The sequence below is a fragment of the Lepidothrix coronata genome, unplaced genomic scaffold (genome assembly GCF_001604755.1).
Source record: "Lepidothrix coronata isolate B3197 unplaced genomic scaffold, Lepidothrix_coronata-1.0 Scaffold75, whole genome shotgun sequence".
Classification (NCBI taxonomy): Eukaryota; Metazoa; Chordata; class Aves; order Passeriformes; family Pipridae; genus Lepidothrix; species Lepidothrix coronata.
In genome coordinates this window covers 7,154,823-7,172,275 of record NW_016690255.1, presented here as the reverse complement: position 1 = coordinate 7,172,275, position 17,453 = coordinate 7,154,823, and the positions used below count along the sequence as shown (strand labels likewise).

The window sequence follows — 17,453 nt, the reverse complement described above, 5'->3', positions numbered from 1 at the left end:
CCATGCAATTCCCACCCCGATACTGGCTCTTTTTATTGTAAAGCTGTCCCCAACCCACCTACCTAGTCTGAATTGCTGCAAGGAGTTAGTTTGTCTCAGAGGCAGGACTTTGCTGCATTTAGTTGGTGAAGTACCTGGCAGATAATTTCTCCAGCATCCTGAGATCTGCCTTTAAAGGAAGTCCTGCCCTCCCTGTAGCAACTGCCCACCCCATGTCCCAGGAGGGCAGCTGACATGTTATCCCAAAACCTCCCCAGATCCAGGTTTGGCGAAATAAACTTGCTGAAAGTGCACTCTGTTATGTCCTCCAGGTTGTTAATAAACATGTTAGATGGTACTGGCCCCAGTACTGACCACCTAGAGTGTGGGCTCCCAGTTCAACTTTATCTGGATAGCTGGTCAGAGGATTGTAATCAGCAGTACACTTCTCACCTGTTGTAGGTTGTTTGTTTTTAAAAAAAAATAAATAAAAAACCCAACAGAAGAATCCTTTTATTTTCAAAGGTTGATCAATCCATGAAAGAAAGAGCAGCACATTTCTGCAAAGCCCAAAGAACTACAGCTCATTCCAAAGACATATTTTTTCTCACCAGAAAGGAAGTGCCCGTTAAAGAGAAGGAACCAGGAAGGGAGCCAGGACCAACTGTGGCCAGTGTGGTTCTGCTGTCTGGTACCTTCAGAAATACATTACACCCTTCACACTTCTCCTTCCAGTGTTGCTTTCCTTAAAATCACTGAACACCCAGGTGAGGATCCATCTAAGCATAAAGGACGTTTTAACATCCCTGGAGGCCATGTCAGGGCTGCCCTTTATATTTTGATTTTCATTCACAGGACCTATGGAAGAAATGGAGCAAAACTCTCCGGGGGGAAATGCTGCCTGGCTGTATGAGCAGGCACCTTTCCATTACACTTTGGAGGAAATCTGGTTGTCTTCCAGTGAGTTCCAGTCACCAAATTATTTTATTGTTACAATATCACGAAGCGATTTTTATTTTGTGCACTTCAAGGTGCTCAAAATGTTACTTTTCACAGTATAGAATGGATGAGACAGCATTTGTCATGGAAGCACTCAGCAGAGTATGTTTCAACTTCATTTAGTTGTGCTGTTTTATGAAGTTCTGCAGTACAATGTGCCAGCAAATTATGTTAATTTTAGTTTCTTTCTGGTGATTAACTAATCATTCATATAATAAATAGCAGCTAACTACAAGAAAGAGATTTATTTGTCACAGAGCTAGAAGAATGTCAAACTCTTCCCATTTCATGTAAAAAGGCAGAGGAAAAAATACTTCTAAAATGACTTTGCAACATGTGCTTTATTTTAAGTCATTACTGAATCAAAACTACACAGTATACCTTTTTAACATACCCTACCCACTCAGTGATTTTTTTTTTCTCAATATATTTTTAACATGGAATGAAACCTACACTGCAATTGTAAATTTTCATGCTACAATGTTCTCTAATGAGCCATTTGTGTCACTAAGAAGAGCAATTTACGAAAAAGGCCATTTTTCAAGCTCATATGTCTATATTTGGGAACCTAAAAAAAAAACCCGTCTCGGATGTAAAAATGTGACTTGGAATATGTAAACATTTTCATATACCTGAAACACTGGAAGAAGAATATCAGCTAACAGCAAAACAACAGTTGCCTTACATCATTGAAATGGGAAAAAGCATGTCATGAGAAGCAGAGAGAAGCACACATTATTCAGTCTTTAAAGGGTTATAAGAAATGAAGTTGCTCATTAGGTCATTGAATTCACTTTCTTTTCTCATCTAATGGAAAGCAGTAACTTTGAAGAGAATGGCCCAGCAGAACACCCCAATAATTCACCATAATTATTCTAGCCATTAGTTAGTCTTGACAAAGTGTCAAGTTTTCAGTTGCTTTTTTTTCCTGAGAAAAGTCACTGATGTTTGGTGGAAATGTCTCCTGTGACTGTACAAATAAAATAAGGCATTTAAACAGATTGTTGCTTGTTTTCTTTTTGCTAACAGAGGCTTGTCCACAGTGTCCTTTGTACATCACAACCTCTGCTTTTCTACAAATGGGTATGGCTAGAATGTCTTCAGATCCCACTGTGGCCCTGGGTCTTGGGTGTCCTGAAGGCTAGTCAGTGTCCCATTACTGTAGCTTGAAAGTCAGTGATGTACAACAGCATATTGCACAATCCAAACTGTATGGCTCCAGAAAGGGTTAAGAAGGTACACTGGAGTCATCTGTGGATTCACTCCCTTCATTTCTTTTTAAGTTGTAATGGTCGTCTGGAAAATTAAATTAGCCAGACAAAGATGCAAACTTTTTGTTGATTAAATTACAAAGCAGTCCCCAGGTTGTAGAGGAGTGGCACATTAAAACCAACAAATCATTCAAACTTCCTCACTGTTGATCCTTAATTCGAAAGGCAGCATGGATTCCTAAGGCCGTAGCTTCCAGGATTCCTTCAGTGAAAAATCATTGCTACCCAACTATAAAAGGCTTAGCTCTTAAGAGAATATTGTGCTTTTTTTTCTTTTTCCTTTAAAATTCAGATTAAATCAACTTGATTTGCAGTGTGACACCAAAGAGATCAATTAGTTTTTTCCCTAGTCCACTTGATCATGGTCTCTGGTGAGCGATACAGGAATATTAGTTTGGCATACAGGTCTTCTTCTAGTTCCAGTTCTCCAGTCTCTCGCACTAAGAAAATGTCAGTACACAACTTCAAGATTCGGTCTACATTGGGTAGCTCCTCAAACATGATGGAGTGAGAGATCCCACTGAAAAATTCACGGACAAACTTTCCTATCACCAGGACAACTGAGGCGTATAGTCCCATAATGCTGAAAAGAAAGAAAGGAAGAGTTCAAATCATGCCTTGAAAAAGAGTCAGCCAAGTGTGAGGAAGCTCATCTACATGTCTAAGTGTAGTCTGTGAGCTGGGTGAACATTAACTTCTAATTAGGATTGTGCTTTTGCTGTGCTGCAGGAAGAAGGAAAGTAAGGTCTTTCAAACATCACAGAAATATGGAAACATAAACAGCTGGGGCTGCTGACTTATACAGTTTAACCCCAGTTCCTGATGGTCCCATGTCCTGTCTGCTACAGCTTGGAAGCCACGACTCCTGCAACTTGGGAAATCTGACAACAGCTGGCTGCTAAAGGCAAATAATCTGTCAGGTTTCATATTTAATATTTTTTATTAAAATTACATATTACATATGTAACTGGTGACAAACTAACATTTACCTGTCTCCCCTTATAATCCTCCTATGGGGATTTCTCCAAAATTTTACCATAAGGATGTATCTCCTGAGAATGCACAGTCTCCTTCCTTCCTCTCTCTGTGGAGATGTATTTCATAACTATTTCACACTCAGGGTCCTGGCTACAAGATTGGGAAGGTCGCCAAAACTGGGGAGAATTTGGGCAGAACCTGACCTGCAGCTAAGCTGACATCTTTTGAATTTTTTTACTTCAATAGGAAATTGGTGTGAAGGGTGCTTCTGTTTTTATTCCCACTGGAGAGCAGTTACCAAGGTGATACTATTCCTTACGAATATTAACCCTACTATAGATAATATTAGTAGACATTAACTCGAAAATCTCACAAAACTCCTTTTCAAAATGTTGTAACATTCAAACACAAAAACAACAAAGAATTAACCTCTCCAAATCAGCAAATAAAGTCACCTCTACTTCTACCTCATGTACTTTATTTAATTTTATGTGAAGATTCCTTCTTACCCATAACCAGCCAAAAATCCAAGGCTTGGAGGACTGACTTTATCACTGAATATGATGAGCTCAAGACTATCTCCAGATGTTTTGAATGTTTTTCCAAGCTGATTCAAAACCCACCACTCACGAACTCCCTCACCAGACTCATTGTTTTTGACCAGGGAAACTGTGATATTTTTCCATTTGCAGTCTATTGAAAAAAAGAAGTGTTAAAATATATACACAAAGAATTGTGGAAATCAAACTACTTCGAGACAGATACTTCAAACATCTGCATAAGAAAATGACTGAGCAACGTAAAAGCAAAAGTTTTTTATAATTCTCCTAAACCCCATTTTACATTATTTCTGTACAAAAGTATAAAATTTATAAAACCTAGACTTCTGTGTTTTTCCTTCTGCAAATCTCATCTGAATCTGCATTAAATAAATAAAATATTTCATGTTACCTACATTTTCTTCTGTACAACTGTCAAATCATTTTGGTATTTTCAGTCCAAAATGTCAGTAACACTCATCATGTGTGCATTTCAGGCCTAAAGAAAGACATTCAGCCTGAGGGATAGCGGTCAGCTTCTAGATGTCAAACTACCACTGCAAATGATTTATGTCTCGATATAAAAGATGTTATTCCCTTATATCAAAAAAAGCATACTATCCTGTTTTATGGATACTGATCACACAGACAGGAGGCAAACTCTGATCATCCTGAATGTACATTAGTAGTGTATACATTAAAGCCCTTCTGAAGAATGTCAAATTAAGGACCTGACTAATGACTCGTAAGCACTTGTAACTTATTGCTACTCATAGATTGATACTTGAGGTTCAGTCTCAAAAATAGTTTTTCCCAATTAATCTAATCACTGAACCTTGATAGTAATGTCCTACATACTATTACTACTAGCACTCACACTACTAATATACTCAAGCGCCAAATTTAACCTTTGTTGAGCAAATTGCTCTTCAATAAAGACTTGTTCCTACTCTTCTAATCCAACAGGTTTTTCATGTGTTATGTGCCCATGTGTTCATGTATTCTGTTTGTCTGTGAGTACCTGTATGCATTCTGACTCTGAAATTCAATGATTTATCTATCTAAACTGGGTTCTTTGCACCAATAAGAAAGGAACAGCTTAAAAAAATCAAAATTATGCAGTGTCATTATTTAAGTTGAGGAGCTACATTTGCAGACATGCAATGCTACTGACTGTTCATAGTAAGGTGTTAGGGAGATGCAGAGAAGTGAAACTTCTGATCACTCACAAAACAAAGGAAAACAGTTCCTAAAGCAGAATTGAAGGAAAGGAGAGGGACTTCATCCTTAGAGTCCTCACTGTTAAATACAAAGCTATTGTATACCTGTACATCCAAATGTATTTTCTGTCTTATACTCTATTACCTTATCTTGCCTCAATCTTGTGGGCACCAAGTAGAAACCATTGTAAGTGCATTTCAGACTGAGGCACCTTGTAACATCTCAGTGAATGTACAAGTGTGGTGCTGTGTTGCACTTCTTTCAACCATATTCTGTTTTTCATGGTCTGGACACATACCTTTCAATAGCTGCTTTATGGGTTTTGCCAGAGAATCACTAGGAGCCTTGATGTAGTATGGATACACTTCTTCCAATGTTCTGAAAAAAAATGAGAAAGCAAATATTTCATATTTTTATACGTCTAAATTAATTTAGAAATACCTAACAGGGCTATACGCAGTTCCCAGTAATTCTTGGCTCAAGCTATGACTTTATAGTGTTCAGATGTCACATCTGAAAGTTAGCTGGATTTATGGGCTATGTTTTGTCAGAACTTCAGCAGGGAGCTCCATCCATAATGTCACCATTCATACACTATGAATTCCACACACCTGAGGCATGCGTGTTTGCAAGGAATGTAGGCTTTATATTTTGTTTGCCTTTTTAACAAAGCTGCTTTTATGGTCAGCTATAATGTCATAAAGAAAGGCAGTAGTAAACAAGCTAGAAAAATACTTAGCTAGAAAAATATTTGGTGAGAACAGTTATTACTTCAGAATTGCAAAATGTTTCGATAGTAACACCTGAAAAGAGTGAGAATTTTTGCCAGAATCTTTAATCGGGAAATATTTTCACAGTTTTTAGGAGGATTTCAAACTTAAAAAGAAAGATGTTTGTAAAAGTTCTTCCACTGGACTCAAAATCAAATCATCTTAAGTCAGAATAAATTATCAGCATCTAGAGGGAGAGACATTTCATTAAAAGCAGATATTCTGTCCTAACTTTTTCCTCAAATGGCTGAAAAATTCTAGGGAAGCAGAGCTCTCAGGGAAGTCCTGTGACACTTGCCTCCAACAGGTCCAAAAAAAAGGTAAGAGCTCAGCAGCTAAGTTGTCCCTGTAGGGGTGGTAACAGAAAGCTCCATGCTGAATAGCTGCAACAACTGTTTTTCCTTTATGATCAGGTAAAAAAGCTTAAATCAACAATATTAAGGCAATATATTTGCAAGACAGGCAAATGCAGGTATATCTTCTATGTCACTGTTTGCCTCCTACAAAGGGAAAATTATAAACAAATTACCTCTTCCTACAAATGAGAAAAATCTATCCTCCATGGCTGTACATCACCTTAGGAAATATTCCTGCATCCTCATACAGCAGAAAAGTAAAAGAGGCATAAAATATTTTTAAATGCAATGATCAGATGTGCAACAGGAGTCTGTTTGGATGTGCAAGTGTGTGGGGAGGTGCAGAAAAAGAGCTGTGCATAGAAAAGCCAAATCTAATTCCTACCTACTAACAGATAAGAACCTCTCAGATTTTTCACAATCCCAGTTGGCCTCATTTTAAACTTTTCAACTCTGGTAGCCACAAATCAGATTAGGTGGTCTTCAGGGATGATGTGCTGGCTTAGCAGTACTTAGAGACTACTGCTGTAAAGTAATCCCCAGTGAGCAGGCGGAAGAGGAAGAGCCAGACTCTTTTCCAGTCTGGAAGGAGGCACCACTGCTGTTAATGCTATAAGGCTATATCCATAGAATAATGTTTAATATTCATATTAGGACCATGCCTTGTGAATTTCCATTACAGGAAAAGATCTAATGTCAGAAATGACTGCAGATGTTACCCTTTGACTGCAGTGACTTAACACTTCCTTGCCAATCTCACACTATTCAAAAATAACAATGTGAAATACAGTCTGGATGGTTATTTAGAACAAAAAAATCCTCAATACAACATCCTCAGATCAAGTTCAACGGAAGTAACGCAAAGGCAAGTTGAACTATAAATATACTGCAGTGAACTTGTTTTTATCCAGTAAATCAAAGAAAAGTTGCTAATAGCTTCACCATGCTTGTTGGTGATGATCCAGTGTTTGTGGTCTTCTCAGCCTACATTTATAATAGAAAGCAAGCTTTTACCTTTAATACTGCTATTATTTGACTTCAGTGCTGTTGGCCTCTGTTATTAGAGGGGGCAGACAAATGAAACAGTTGCACAAGCTTGACCTTCTTAGGAAATCAGGCTTCAAAAGGGAAAGTTTGCATATAAATAGGCAAAGAAAATAACTTACACCTTTTCCAGTTTCTCTCCAGACATCATTGTAGCAATATCTGTTCTGGTTTTGTTTTGTAGTTTAAAGGTAAGTTTATCTGACGCTATTTCAGCTTTGGCACCAAGGGTGAGATTTCTGTTGTAAGTAAAAGGGAAGACACACTGTCAGCCTACAATGCGAGCATAACCTAAACACTTTTTGCTGAATGCAAGAGCTAGTTGTCTAACTAGTCAGCACTGACCCTGGCTAACCTAGTCTTTGATAAAGCCAGCATCATGCGACCTGTACCTGAGATGGTGTGGGTTTTTTTCACAGAGGATATATAGCAGCCTTAAAGGTTTTGTTTTTCTAACTGACTATGCCTTTGTATACAGGACAATAATGACACATTAGTATAATTTTGCTCTCACTTTAGGTAATGGGACCGTTCAGTGTTAGGACAGCTAAGGATGTTGCAGTCAGCTACAGCTTCCCAAAACACCACCTCAGCCCTGCAGAAACTTGTCTAACAGACTGATTGGACCTCCATGCCTCCCCCTCAGGCTTCACACCAACTGCAGAACATGACTGGTGCAGGATCAGCTTTCGCACAATGCCTTATGCCGTGCCCTGTGGTCCAAGTGCGGCAGCTGGGTAAGGCTGGGGGCTGGGAGGACTGCACAGAAACATTACCAGCAGATGCTGTGCAAAGGCAAACAATGTGTGACACAACAGGCTTATCTTACTGCTGCTTGTGGTCTCCTTGCCTAGATGAAAGACAGCGTTTAAGTAGAAGGTCACTGTGGTAAGTCTTTAACATTTTCAGTTATTCACGGTCACAATGTAATCCACAAGATATAATCTGAGGGTGAAAAAGGTCTCTTTCAACTAGTGTATGAATGCTTGTAGTTATGAAAGCATATGGGCAAACTGAGTTGCAGTATTAAAAAATAATATAAGGCTCAGAAATGATGGAGTGGAGTAATTCACTAGCTAATACTCAATGCTTCCAGGAAAATAAGAGGGGTCAAATAAAGTTAAATTAAGGGTGCAGATTCATTACTATTTTTGACTGTGGAAAGACTGACCCAGCAAGTTCAGAGCTCCCACAGTGATTCAGCTGACCTGCTTCTTGTACATAGTCTTTTGTTATAACAATCCAGCTTCTACTTCCAACAAAACACGTAGATACCAGGGCTGCAAAGGAACTTAATTTCCACAAAGTGATGACTTCAGTTTAATCCAGCAGTCTACAGGAACCCCAGCTGGCAGACAGTAGTGAACAAATGACCTTGGTGACTGGGTGTGGTCTAGCCTGTGTGCAATGACTTTATTTTTTAGGCTGTTTCTTTCAAAAACTTCATTGTAAAGTATAGTTCACTGAGGCCAAAGGAATCACAAGTAAACAGGCAAAGGTCTCAACAAAAGGGATCTGTGCCATTGTTACGTTATTTGCATATAAAAATAGTTTGTCAATTCCAGACTCCCTTAAAAAGAGGACCAAGCAGTTCTGTTTCTATTTCCTCATAGGCTTTATGCCTTAACTAGGTCTGAGTATTCAATTTCCATAAATGATAACAAGACTGTTGTTAGGGCAGTTTATTTGAACATCTCCATGTAAAACTGGCTAAAATTTTCTTACTCTTCCTTTCCCTCAAGTCCCATTGAAAACTCTATCATGCCATTTTAAAGAATCTACTTGGAAGTGGCTCCACTTCTCTATTTTTGAGAACTGCAGGCAACAAATGTTTCCCTGAGTAACAAAAGTGACTTCTCTCTGTCTCCCTCAAACTTATAGTTTTTTGCTCTGCAGTACAATAGAATTTGCTGAAAAACTAAACCAAAAATGCAGCATGGAACTGTTCTACTGAGGAAATGCTTGGCAAACAGCCTTTTTAATTACCTCTGAATGGTCCACGAAAGAACTACAGTGAACTCAGATGAAAAATCCTGCAGTCCTTGTATCATTTTCTGTCTACTGGGAGGGCTGATGGTCCATAAAGAATTTGAATTTCCTTCTAGATCTGCTAAAGTTATATCTTCTTTTCCATAGCCCTCTAGAAACTGCAAGGCAGCCTGTAGGTGCAGAAGAGGAAAATAAAATTTCAGTGCAGTGATATCCACAAGACACAGAAGCATGTCTCCCAGTCAGACAGAACTGTAAATGTTTGATTAACTGTAAGTGCAGGGGTGTGCACTGATTGCCTTCCTCAGGTACCAACTGGGGCTCTAGATATACCCAAGCTAAGAAGGCAAAACAAAAGTGGCCTTGCTGTTTGATGGCCATGAAGGCCAAAGTAAGCCTGAAAGTTCAGGAAGTAAACTCTGTAGAGTGTTTAAACTTGAGTTAAAATTTTACTCTGTCTTCTGTTGAGCATCTTTCTGTGTAGAAAGATGTCTGCAAAGGATAAAGCAACTTGAAACTTGTAACTTTGAAATGGATCAAGGTTACAATATTAATGCAGTCATACATGGGCTATTTGGTAGGATCTAAGATCAAAACCTATTAATTCTTGAATGGGGTAGTAGCAAGCACTTCTTTTAAAGCTATATCTGATCAAATGACAGTTATGTTAGCAATGCAACAGTTTCTACTAATTACTAGTCTTTTTCTTGTAGAAACTTGTGAAAACTTTATGCATATTGCTTCATGAAATACTGAGAGTTTGCTTAAATGGTTGTTTTGACATTTTAATGTCAAAATATTCCTAGCCCATGCACACTTTCTTTTGACAGCACCACCTCTCCTCATCAGGAGGTGAAAGATGTGTGTGCTATAGGAAGGACCATGGGGCTTAAAGGGCCAACACTGTTATGTCCCCACAGCACATTTGTTTTGGCAGTACACAAACAGCATCATGTCTCCTAAAGGTTTGTGTCATTTAGAAGGGAGGTTTTTATTCAGAGAACAGGACAACTAAGGTTTCTGTCTTTCAGGATTTTGTGGAAAGATGTCTAGATTAATGGTAGCTTGTCTGACCATAACCCAGCTCTGTCCTGACAAACGATTTGTGTGAACCTTTATTCATTCTACTCTTTGTGAAAATATCTTCCAATTGATGACAGCACTGCTTACCACTTATAACTACACAAACAAAACTCACAAAACGCCTCCATGGAAACATGTACACATTTTTAAGTAATGAGGTATTTTACATTTCACTTACAGTGTTACCCCTATAGCCTGCCAGAAGCATATTGAAACGAGTCTGATTGAAATCCTCGAGCTGACTCTGCTGAGCACTCATTGTGAAAATAGGCTGGGAAACAAAAGAACACACACTTGTCACATTTACTTCACATCGGCTGCTACATACACAGTATAGCATCTTGTGCATTACAGCCTAAGACAATTATGGCACTCAATTCAACAGAAGAAGATTATAGTTTCATTCCACTGAGATGCAAGCTACCTCCAGTTATCTTGCATTTACCACGTGGACCTGTAGGCAGTTATCTGAGTGTATCTGATGTAGGATAATTTATTTGGATTCCACTGCTAGTAGATTATGGTTTTAACTCGAAAGTGAAGATAGCATTTTACATCAGTGATAAACTAACATGTTTTTAAACCCAAAAGGGATAATTTGTGGAAGTTTGCCTGATACCTTGCATAAGGCAGGAGAGTTCAATTCAACGAAGGGAAGAAGAATAGTACAAGAAATACAGTGCAAAAACCAGAGTTAACTTTTAGTGTGTCTTCTTTTTTTACCTGATAACCTCCTAGAGTTATTGTGATTGATACATCTAGAGGCTTGTTGGTGATGCCTGCAACAGATTTGATTAAAGACATGAAGAGCAGTGGGAACCAGACAATACAAATCAGCAAGACGATAATCATGCCACCCATTCCATACTTCACAACTTTCTTTTTCTTCTGGCCTCTTGGCTGGGGATATCTCTGCAAAAGCAAACAGCAATATGGTAATGTCTCTTCTATCAGAGGTACACTTCATACGATTTGATTAGTAAATATATAACGATATTAAGGCTTCCCATCTTTTGTGGTAATTTGCTACCCATTGCCAGGCCAGTTATTCTGAGATTTTTTTTTAGCCAAGCCTGCACAGACACTTAATTTCTGGTGACAACAGAGAAAAGTGACAAATTAACCCATATCAGGTGTGTGTTCAGTGTGAAAAATACTGGGATTTTGATTCTTCCCAACGATAAAGAAGGAAGAAATTGCTAGGATAATTTGAATTTTTTTGTCTGAATGAGTGCAAACATGAACTCACATGAACAAAATATAAAATAATAGCAGCAACAGTGATACAACATTTTGTTCCAAAAACTGCTATTGTGATTGACCCACTTTCTTGTATATAGCCTTCCAAAAAGTTTTATCTCAAAGCTCCTTAAGGCAGTTCCTCTCATAGATCTCGAAATGCTGCAAACCGTGTATCAAAGTTGGGGGAGCAGGAAAATTGTTTGCCAGCAACTGACATACACAATCAGTAGGAATGTCTGATATTGCACTACCTCCACATTCATTTCATACTTCACTTACAGTATTTCCAAGAGTTGTTCACAGGCTTTATCCAATCTGTTTCTAGTGAATCTGACACCAACTGCATTTAAATAATGTTTACAGTTTTGTTGTTGTCCCTAGAATATTTATACTGCTGATGTAACATCCTTCCCTTTCTTAGTTTTTGAGACCAAAAGTGACTTTGCTTTTCTTCTCCTTTCAAAGCAGATCACATGGTATGTCTGTTCTCCCTTGCCCATAATGCCCTCCCTCTGTTATTTGCCCCTTATGACTGAATACCTTAGTAGCTTCACCATCCTGTAAAATGCCTTACCATCACTGTAATTTATTTTGGTGTATTCTCTTATAAGGATTTCACTCTGTAGTGTTTAGGAGTCTGTCTTTCCTGCACTGCATACTGCACGTGTAAAATAGAGATGCATTTTGCATTATATTGCTCTGTACCGCAAACACACGCCAGGAATACGGCTTTCAGGAAATTGTTCTTGCTTTACAACATGAATCCATAAAGCCCTATGAGAACATTAAATTCGTAATACAATGCTATATTTAAAACAAATTAGTTACTTTTCGAGGCAGTGTATCAAGTAATTTGTCCTATGCTACAGAATACTCTTTTCATTAAAATATCGTATCAAGATCAGCAGGGGTATATTATTTGTCTGTAAGAGATTAGTTCAGGCACTTTTAATGACATTACAGAACACCTCAGAGAGACTCTAACAGTTAAAGTACTTAAGCATACTCTCTCTGTAAGAGACAGAGAGAACTAAAGTACTTTGAACAACATGTAAAGTCATGGCTAGATATTTTGCTACATGGCATTAACACACACATTCTAGCTTAGGCATGGAAATTTTCCCACGTCAGCTCTCTGCTACATATAATGCACATGATCCTGTTGTGGTATAAAAAACCACAGTGAGATGGACAGTCAAAGTAGAACTGGATTATTAGTTCTCTGACCACTGAAGTTCTTCAGAACTTCTTCCATTCATGGCAGTAGTGGGAGTCACAGAGAAAAAGCCTATATACTAGATTTGTGTGCTCTTTAGCTCTGAGTTAATCTAAGTGACATACTTGGAAAGTAATTGCCATTAAGAGACAGGATTATAATAAAAGTAGAAATACGTCAGTAACACTTAAAAATAAATCCATTTCAATGCAGATGTAGAATTTCTGACTGGTTTGGTCACTCTTAAAATAATGCTTAATTTCTATTTCAAATTGGCAAAATAAGCAAGCGTATGGTTGCAATCTTTATAGCGGTTATAAGGAATCCAGAATTTACAAGTTTAATTTGAACTGAAGCTTAAATGATTTAAAGAGACTGAAATTTCAGTCAGACAAATGGTGGGTTTATCTGGCCTGCAGTTCAGTTCTGGATGTGCAGGGACTCTCCTGAGACAGAGGAGCCAGCTGAGTTCCCTCTACAGTTACATGAACCTGATGTCCCTGGGACCTACAGGGACATGGGCACGAACTTTTCCTTCTACTGACCTTTCTCTTCAGCTACAGTTTCCCTGCCACTGCTGGTAACTTATCTAGTTGTGTGTGAGACTGTGTGAATACCAGCCCTGAAACCCAGGCATGCAATTAAGCCAGAAGGCACATGCTTGTGGAGTTCATGATAATGGTGGAAAAATAAGCTAGGCACAAAAGAGAAGCCATTTGAAATTTCACTCCACCTGACTGCCAACTACCGTAAACCACCGAAGAGTCTGAATATTTCTGAACATAAGCACCAGGTGCATCTTCTAACAAACTGGTTTTATGGTGGATTTCCCAATCATTTAGGGAGCCATGATTATTTCTCTAAATTTCTGCAAGGGGGAGAGGAGGCCTGGATCACTTATATGGGGCTTCCTTACTTTTTCTGACTCTCGCCAACACTTCAGGATGAATATATGGGCATAGATATCTTCAACACAGATCCAGCTGGAAAGACTGAGAGTGGTATCAGTCCAAACCCAGTCCATTACTGCTCTCAGCTCAGTCAAAAATGGAACTAGGCGGAACCTGCAGGGAGATCATAGCAAATAACTCATCAGAAACAGAGGGATCACACTGAACAAGCACAGCATGTGTATATATGATGAGAGGGAGAATTAAGACAATATTAAAAGATCTTACGGAGAGATTTTGTAAATACAAATACAATCATATCCTGAAATTGCATGGCTAGTACAGATCTGCTGTTGCTCATGTTCTTCTAGATCTCCTTGTCAGGCCATAAATATGCTTTTGCACCATTATGCCCAGTAATTGCGATTGAGCCATTGATGGAATAGTAAAAGGCTTTCCTGTATCCCTAAATTCCTCTGACCTGGGAGTGGAGACCATGTTTTCCGCAGGACGGTGGGAATTTGTTTTATATCTCCTTACACCAAGTGGTGCATGGCACATTTGCAGTAGGTGGGCAGTCCTCAGTTGTGTATGGAACTGGGCTTTTTAAATCTTAAGTAGCAGAAGAATGTAGGCTAACAGGAAATCAATATACATATAACACTTTTCTGATCAGCCAGGTCACAAAGAGCATTTCATGTGAGGAAAGCTTTCTTCTGTAACTTTTCCTACTGGAATGCACTAAGCCCATACTGCAAATACTGTGAAAATGCTGAAATTATTCCAGTTTTTCTGTGGAATACATATATGCTTTGAACTAGCTTAATCACAAGATCATTGTAACAGTCTAAGTGGAGCGTGAAGTAAGGCTCTGTAAGACCACCTTTCACTCCAAGCAATGCCTGTTACTTGCACTAACACTCCTAACTCCTGAAGAGTTTCAAATGTGCAGCACTTCTCAAAGGAAACATTTTTGATGCATAGTTCTTATTTCTCAGGTGTATTGTCTTTCACTCGATTTCGTTCGCCTGCTGAGGTAGAGCCTGTAGACCTGCTCCAAAGATATCTTTGGGATTTGACACCTTACCAGTTTTTAGGACTGCAGAACTAATAACATTACCTGTTTTCTAGTATAATGTGTAGCCCCTATCTCTGTTCACAGAGGTGATTTCTTAGAAGTGTTAAAAATGTCTCTTCCATAGGGGCCTGAATGGGTTACTGGTGTATCAGGCTTCTGGGTTCAGAGTGGGAGATCAATTTTTCTGAAGTTTGCATTCCTGGAATAGATTTTTTTTTTGTGGACTACAGGGAACATATGGCATATACAGAGTATGCTGTGCAAAATTTACTGTCTTATTTCCAGCAGTCTGTGAATAACCCAACAACTCATTATAACAAGTCCTTATTACACAAAAGAAAGAAGGGCAGTAAGTCTACACTTACCCTTGAAATAAGAACAGGTTGACATAGTTATAACTTTTTGTGAGGAAGTTACCAAGAACACGAGTTGGATATCCGCAGCGTATCTGATATGCTGATAAGCCAAAATAAACACATTTCACAAAATACCAGAGCTGGGCAACTGTGTTCTGGCTAAATTTCCTGTAAAGGAAAAGATGGATAAAAGAAAATGATAAGCTTTGTATCTGTGTATGACCAAATTAGCTTGAAATGCTTTGTGCTTCTGGCAGTTTCCCTTTCCTGAGATCCTGTGAAAAGCCCGTGGTTTCTGACCCCATGTCAGGATTAAAACAGTGTTTGAAAGATGCTGAATAAGAAAATCTATAAACAGCATCCATTGCCACCTCAGAGTCACAGGGGAGAGACTGGGAATAGGGTTCCCAAAGAGTGAGAGCCTGGGGCAGGGTCCTCTCCCTCTGGATGCTAGAGGTCCCTTTACACCCAGCGCAGATTAGTCTTCCCTTGCCCCCCATGATGGCACATCACTCTGTGAGCCCTTGGATAGTGGCTGAACACTGACAGTTTTAAAGGCTATTTGTGTTCATGAGAGCACCTCATACAGAAATTTAAGACAGACTGACCTCTGAAAACGTTTTTCACCCTCCCCTGATTAAGTCTTATTCTGACAAATAGTTCAGGAACCATTTTTTGAGTTGAGTTTTGAATACCTCTGAAGATGGAGATCCCATAGCCTGTCTGAGGAACCTGCTCCATTGTCTAACTACAGTCAAGAGTTTTTCATTATATTTAACTGAAATTTCCCAACTTGTGCCCTCTTGACCTTTCTGAAGAAAACTTAGCTTCTTCTCAGTGCCCTTATAATAGGTAGCTGAAGACAGCTCTTCACTTTCTCTTCTCCAGACTGAACTAACCCTGTTCTCTCAATGTCTCCTCACACGTCAATTCCTCCATCCCCTTGACTATCTTGGTGAATATGTGCCACTTTTGGCTGCTGTTCAATAGCATGGTGGAACCGCAGAAGATGTCTCTTGATGGACAGGATTTGTCAGCCAGCCATAATCCAATATTTTCCATTAAATCCAGCAAAACTATTTTTGCTAAGAAATTTGCAGTGGTTTCTAAAACTTAGTCCGACTTAGAAGGAATACAAGAAGTTTCAGATGCAGATTTGAGATTAACAACTTGATATAGATTTCACAAAAGCACAGAAAAAGTCAAAATTATTTTACTTCATAACATTTCTCAATGTGCAGTAGAAAAGAGATGCATTTGAAAAATGCATTCTTTTTTTTTTTCAAATTTGGGCACAATTACTACTGCACTGAGGAAAAACAAAATATTTGTTTTTGAGATCAAGTGAGACCTTTCAGTTTTTCTTTACACCGTGCACCTTTTTTTTTTTTTCCAGTAAAATAACTTGTGTAATGTGCCCAGGTGATGCACTCAATTTCTCTGTACAGTCAATGGAGTGAGGTAAATACTTCAAGGCAATTTAAAGTATCAAGAGAGGAGTTAGCCAAGCACTACAGAGGGAACCTTAAGAGCTCTGCACTGCAGACTGAGGTGATAAGTGCCTTGAGCCATGCAATAAGAAATGTTAGATTTGGGGGTGAACCTGACCAGGCGTGTGACACAAAATTTCACACAGCAGGTGACCACCTCCACACCACCTCTTGAACCAAGTGTCAGGAGCAGGGGAGGAGAAATTTGCTCTTCAGAAGGAACAAGAGTTTTAGACATTCCTCAGTCTAAGGAGATTTAAATCCACAGTTCACATATTCCAGGAAAGTGCTAAATTATAAGTTACTCTAAGGGAGACATTTTCTACTCGCTCTTCTAAAGCCACATGCAGCAGTCTAGGGAGCAGGGAATTGGATCAGAGGCCAACACTGTCTCAGCTGAAAGCTCTCATCACTCAATTACAGGCAATTTCTCTTACACCTGCTTGCATTTTGGCCTAAGTTGAGAATATTTCTGTACATATATAATTAATTCTTCCTCAAAGTTATACTGGCCAAAGTTATTGTTTTGGAAAGGCACTCCAACATTCTGCTTATAAATGAGACCAAGTAGAAACTTTTTCATGATTCCAAAGCCTAGCTGTAAACATATCAAATTTAAATGCAAGCAACTCGGTAGAGCATCAGTATTCAACCTATATTGTTTGTTTATAAAGGTTATACCTTTCTGTCACTCCAGGCAAGATAAAGAACATCCAGAAATGTATTCCGAAAACAAGGATGACCTGGAAGATGACCTTTCCCATGACAGTCTTTTTGAGGTACAGTGCTCGATCTACCACCATGGTACCAAACTGAATGAGCACCATCACCAAAAATGCCTCCGGGACCTGGTCCTCTGATAATGAAGAGGTGATATCTGCGGCAGCAGAGTGTTTCTGAAAAGGACAACACAAGGGTGGTCAAGGAAGAAGGACACTCACATGATATTTAG

General features: G+C 38.9%; 1 protein-coding gene across 1 annotated transcript in view; it reads right to left on the bottom strand.

Annotated features, from left to right (window-relative positions):
• Positions 1–474: 474 nt before the first annotated feature.
• PIEZO2 (piezo type mechanosensitive ion channel component 2) overlaps positions 475–17,453 on the bottom strand; it is a 298,797-nt gene continuing 281,818 nt past the window's right edge. The window contains exons 43-52 of the mRNA XM_017819591.1: positions 17,183–17,397; positions 15,021–15,179; positions 13,604–13,751; positions 10,953–11,141; positions 10,408–10,500; positions 9,144–9,316; positions 7,280–7,396; positions 5,286–5,365; positions 3,737–3,920; positions 475–2,832 (exon numbers count right to left, since the gene is read on the bottom strand). Coding sequence (XP_017675080.1) covers positions 2,580–2,832; positions 3,737–3,920; positions 5,286–5,365; positions 7,280–7,396; positions 9,144–9,316; positions 10,408–10,500; positions 10,953–11,141; positions 13,604–13,751; positions 15,021–15,179; positions 17,183–17,397 — 1,611 coding nt within the window. The 3' untranslated portion in view covers positions 475–2,579. The remainder of the gene's footprint in view (positions 2,833–3,736; positions 3,921–5,285; positions 5,366–7,279; positions 7,397–9,143; positions 9,317–10,407; positions 10,501–10,952; positions 11,142–13,603; positions 13,752–15,020; positions 15,180–17,182; positions 17,398–17,453) is intronic.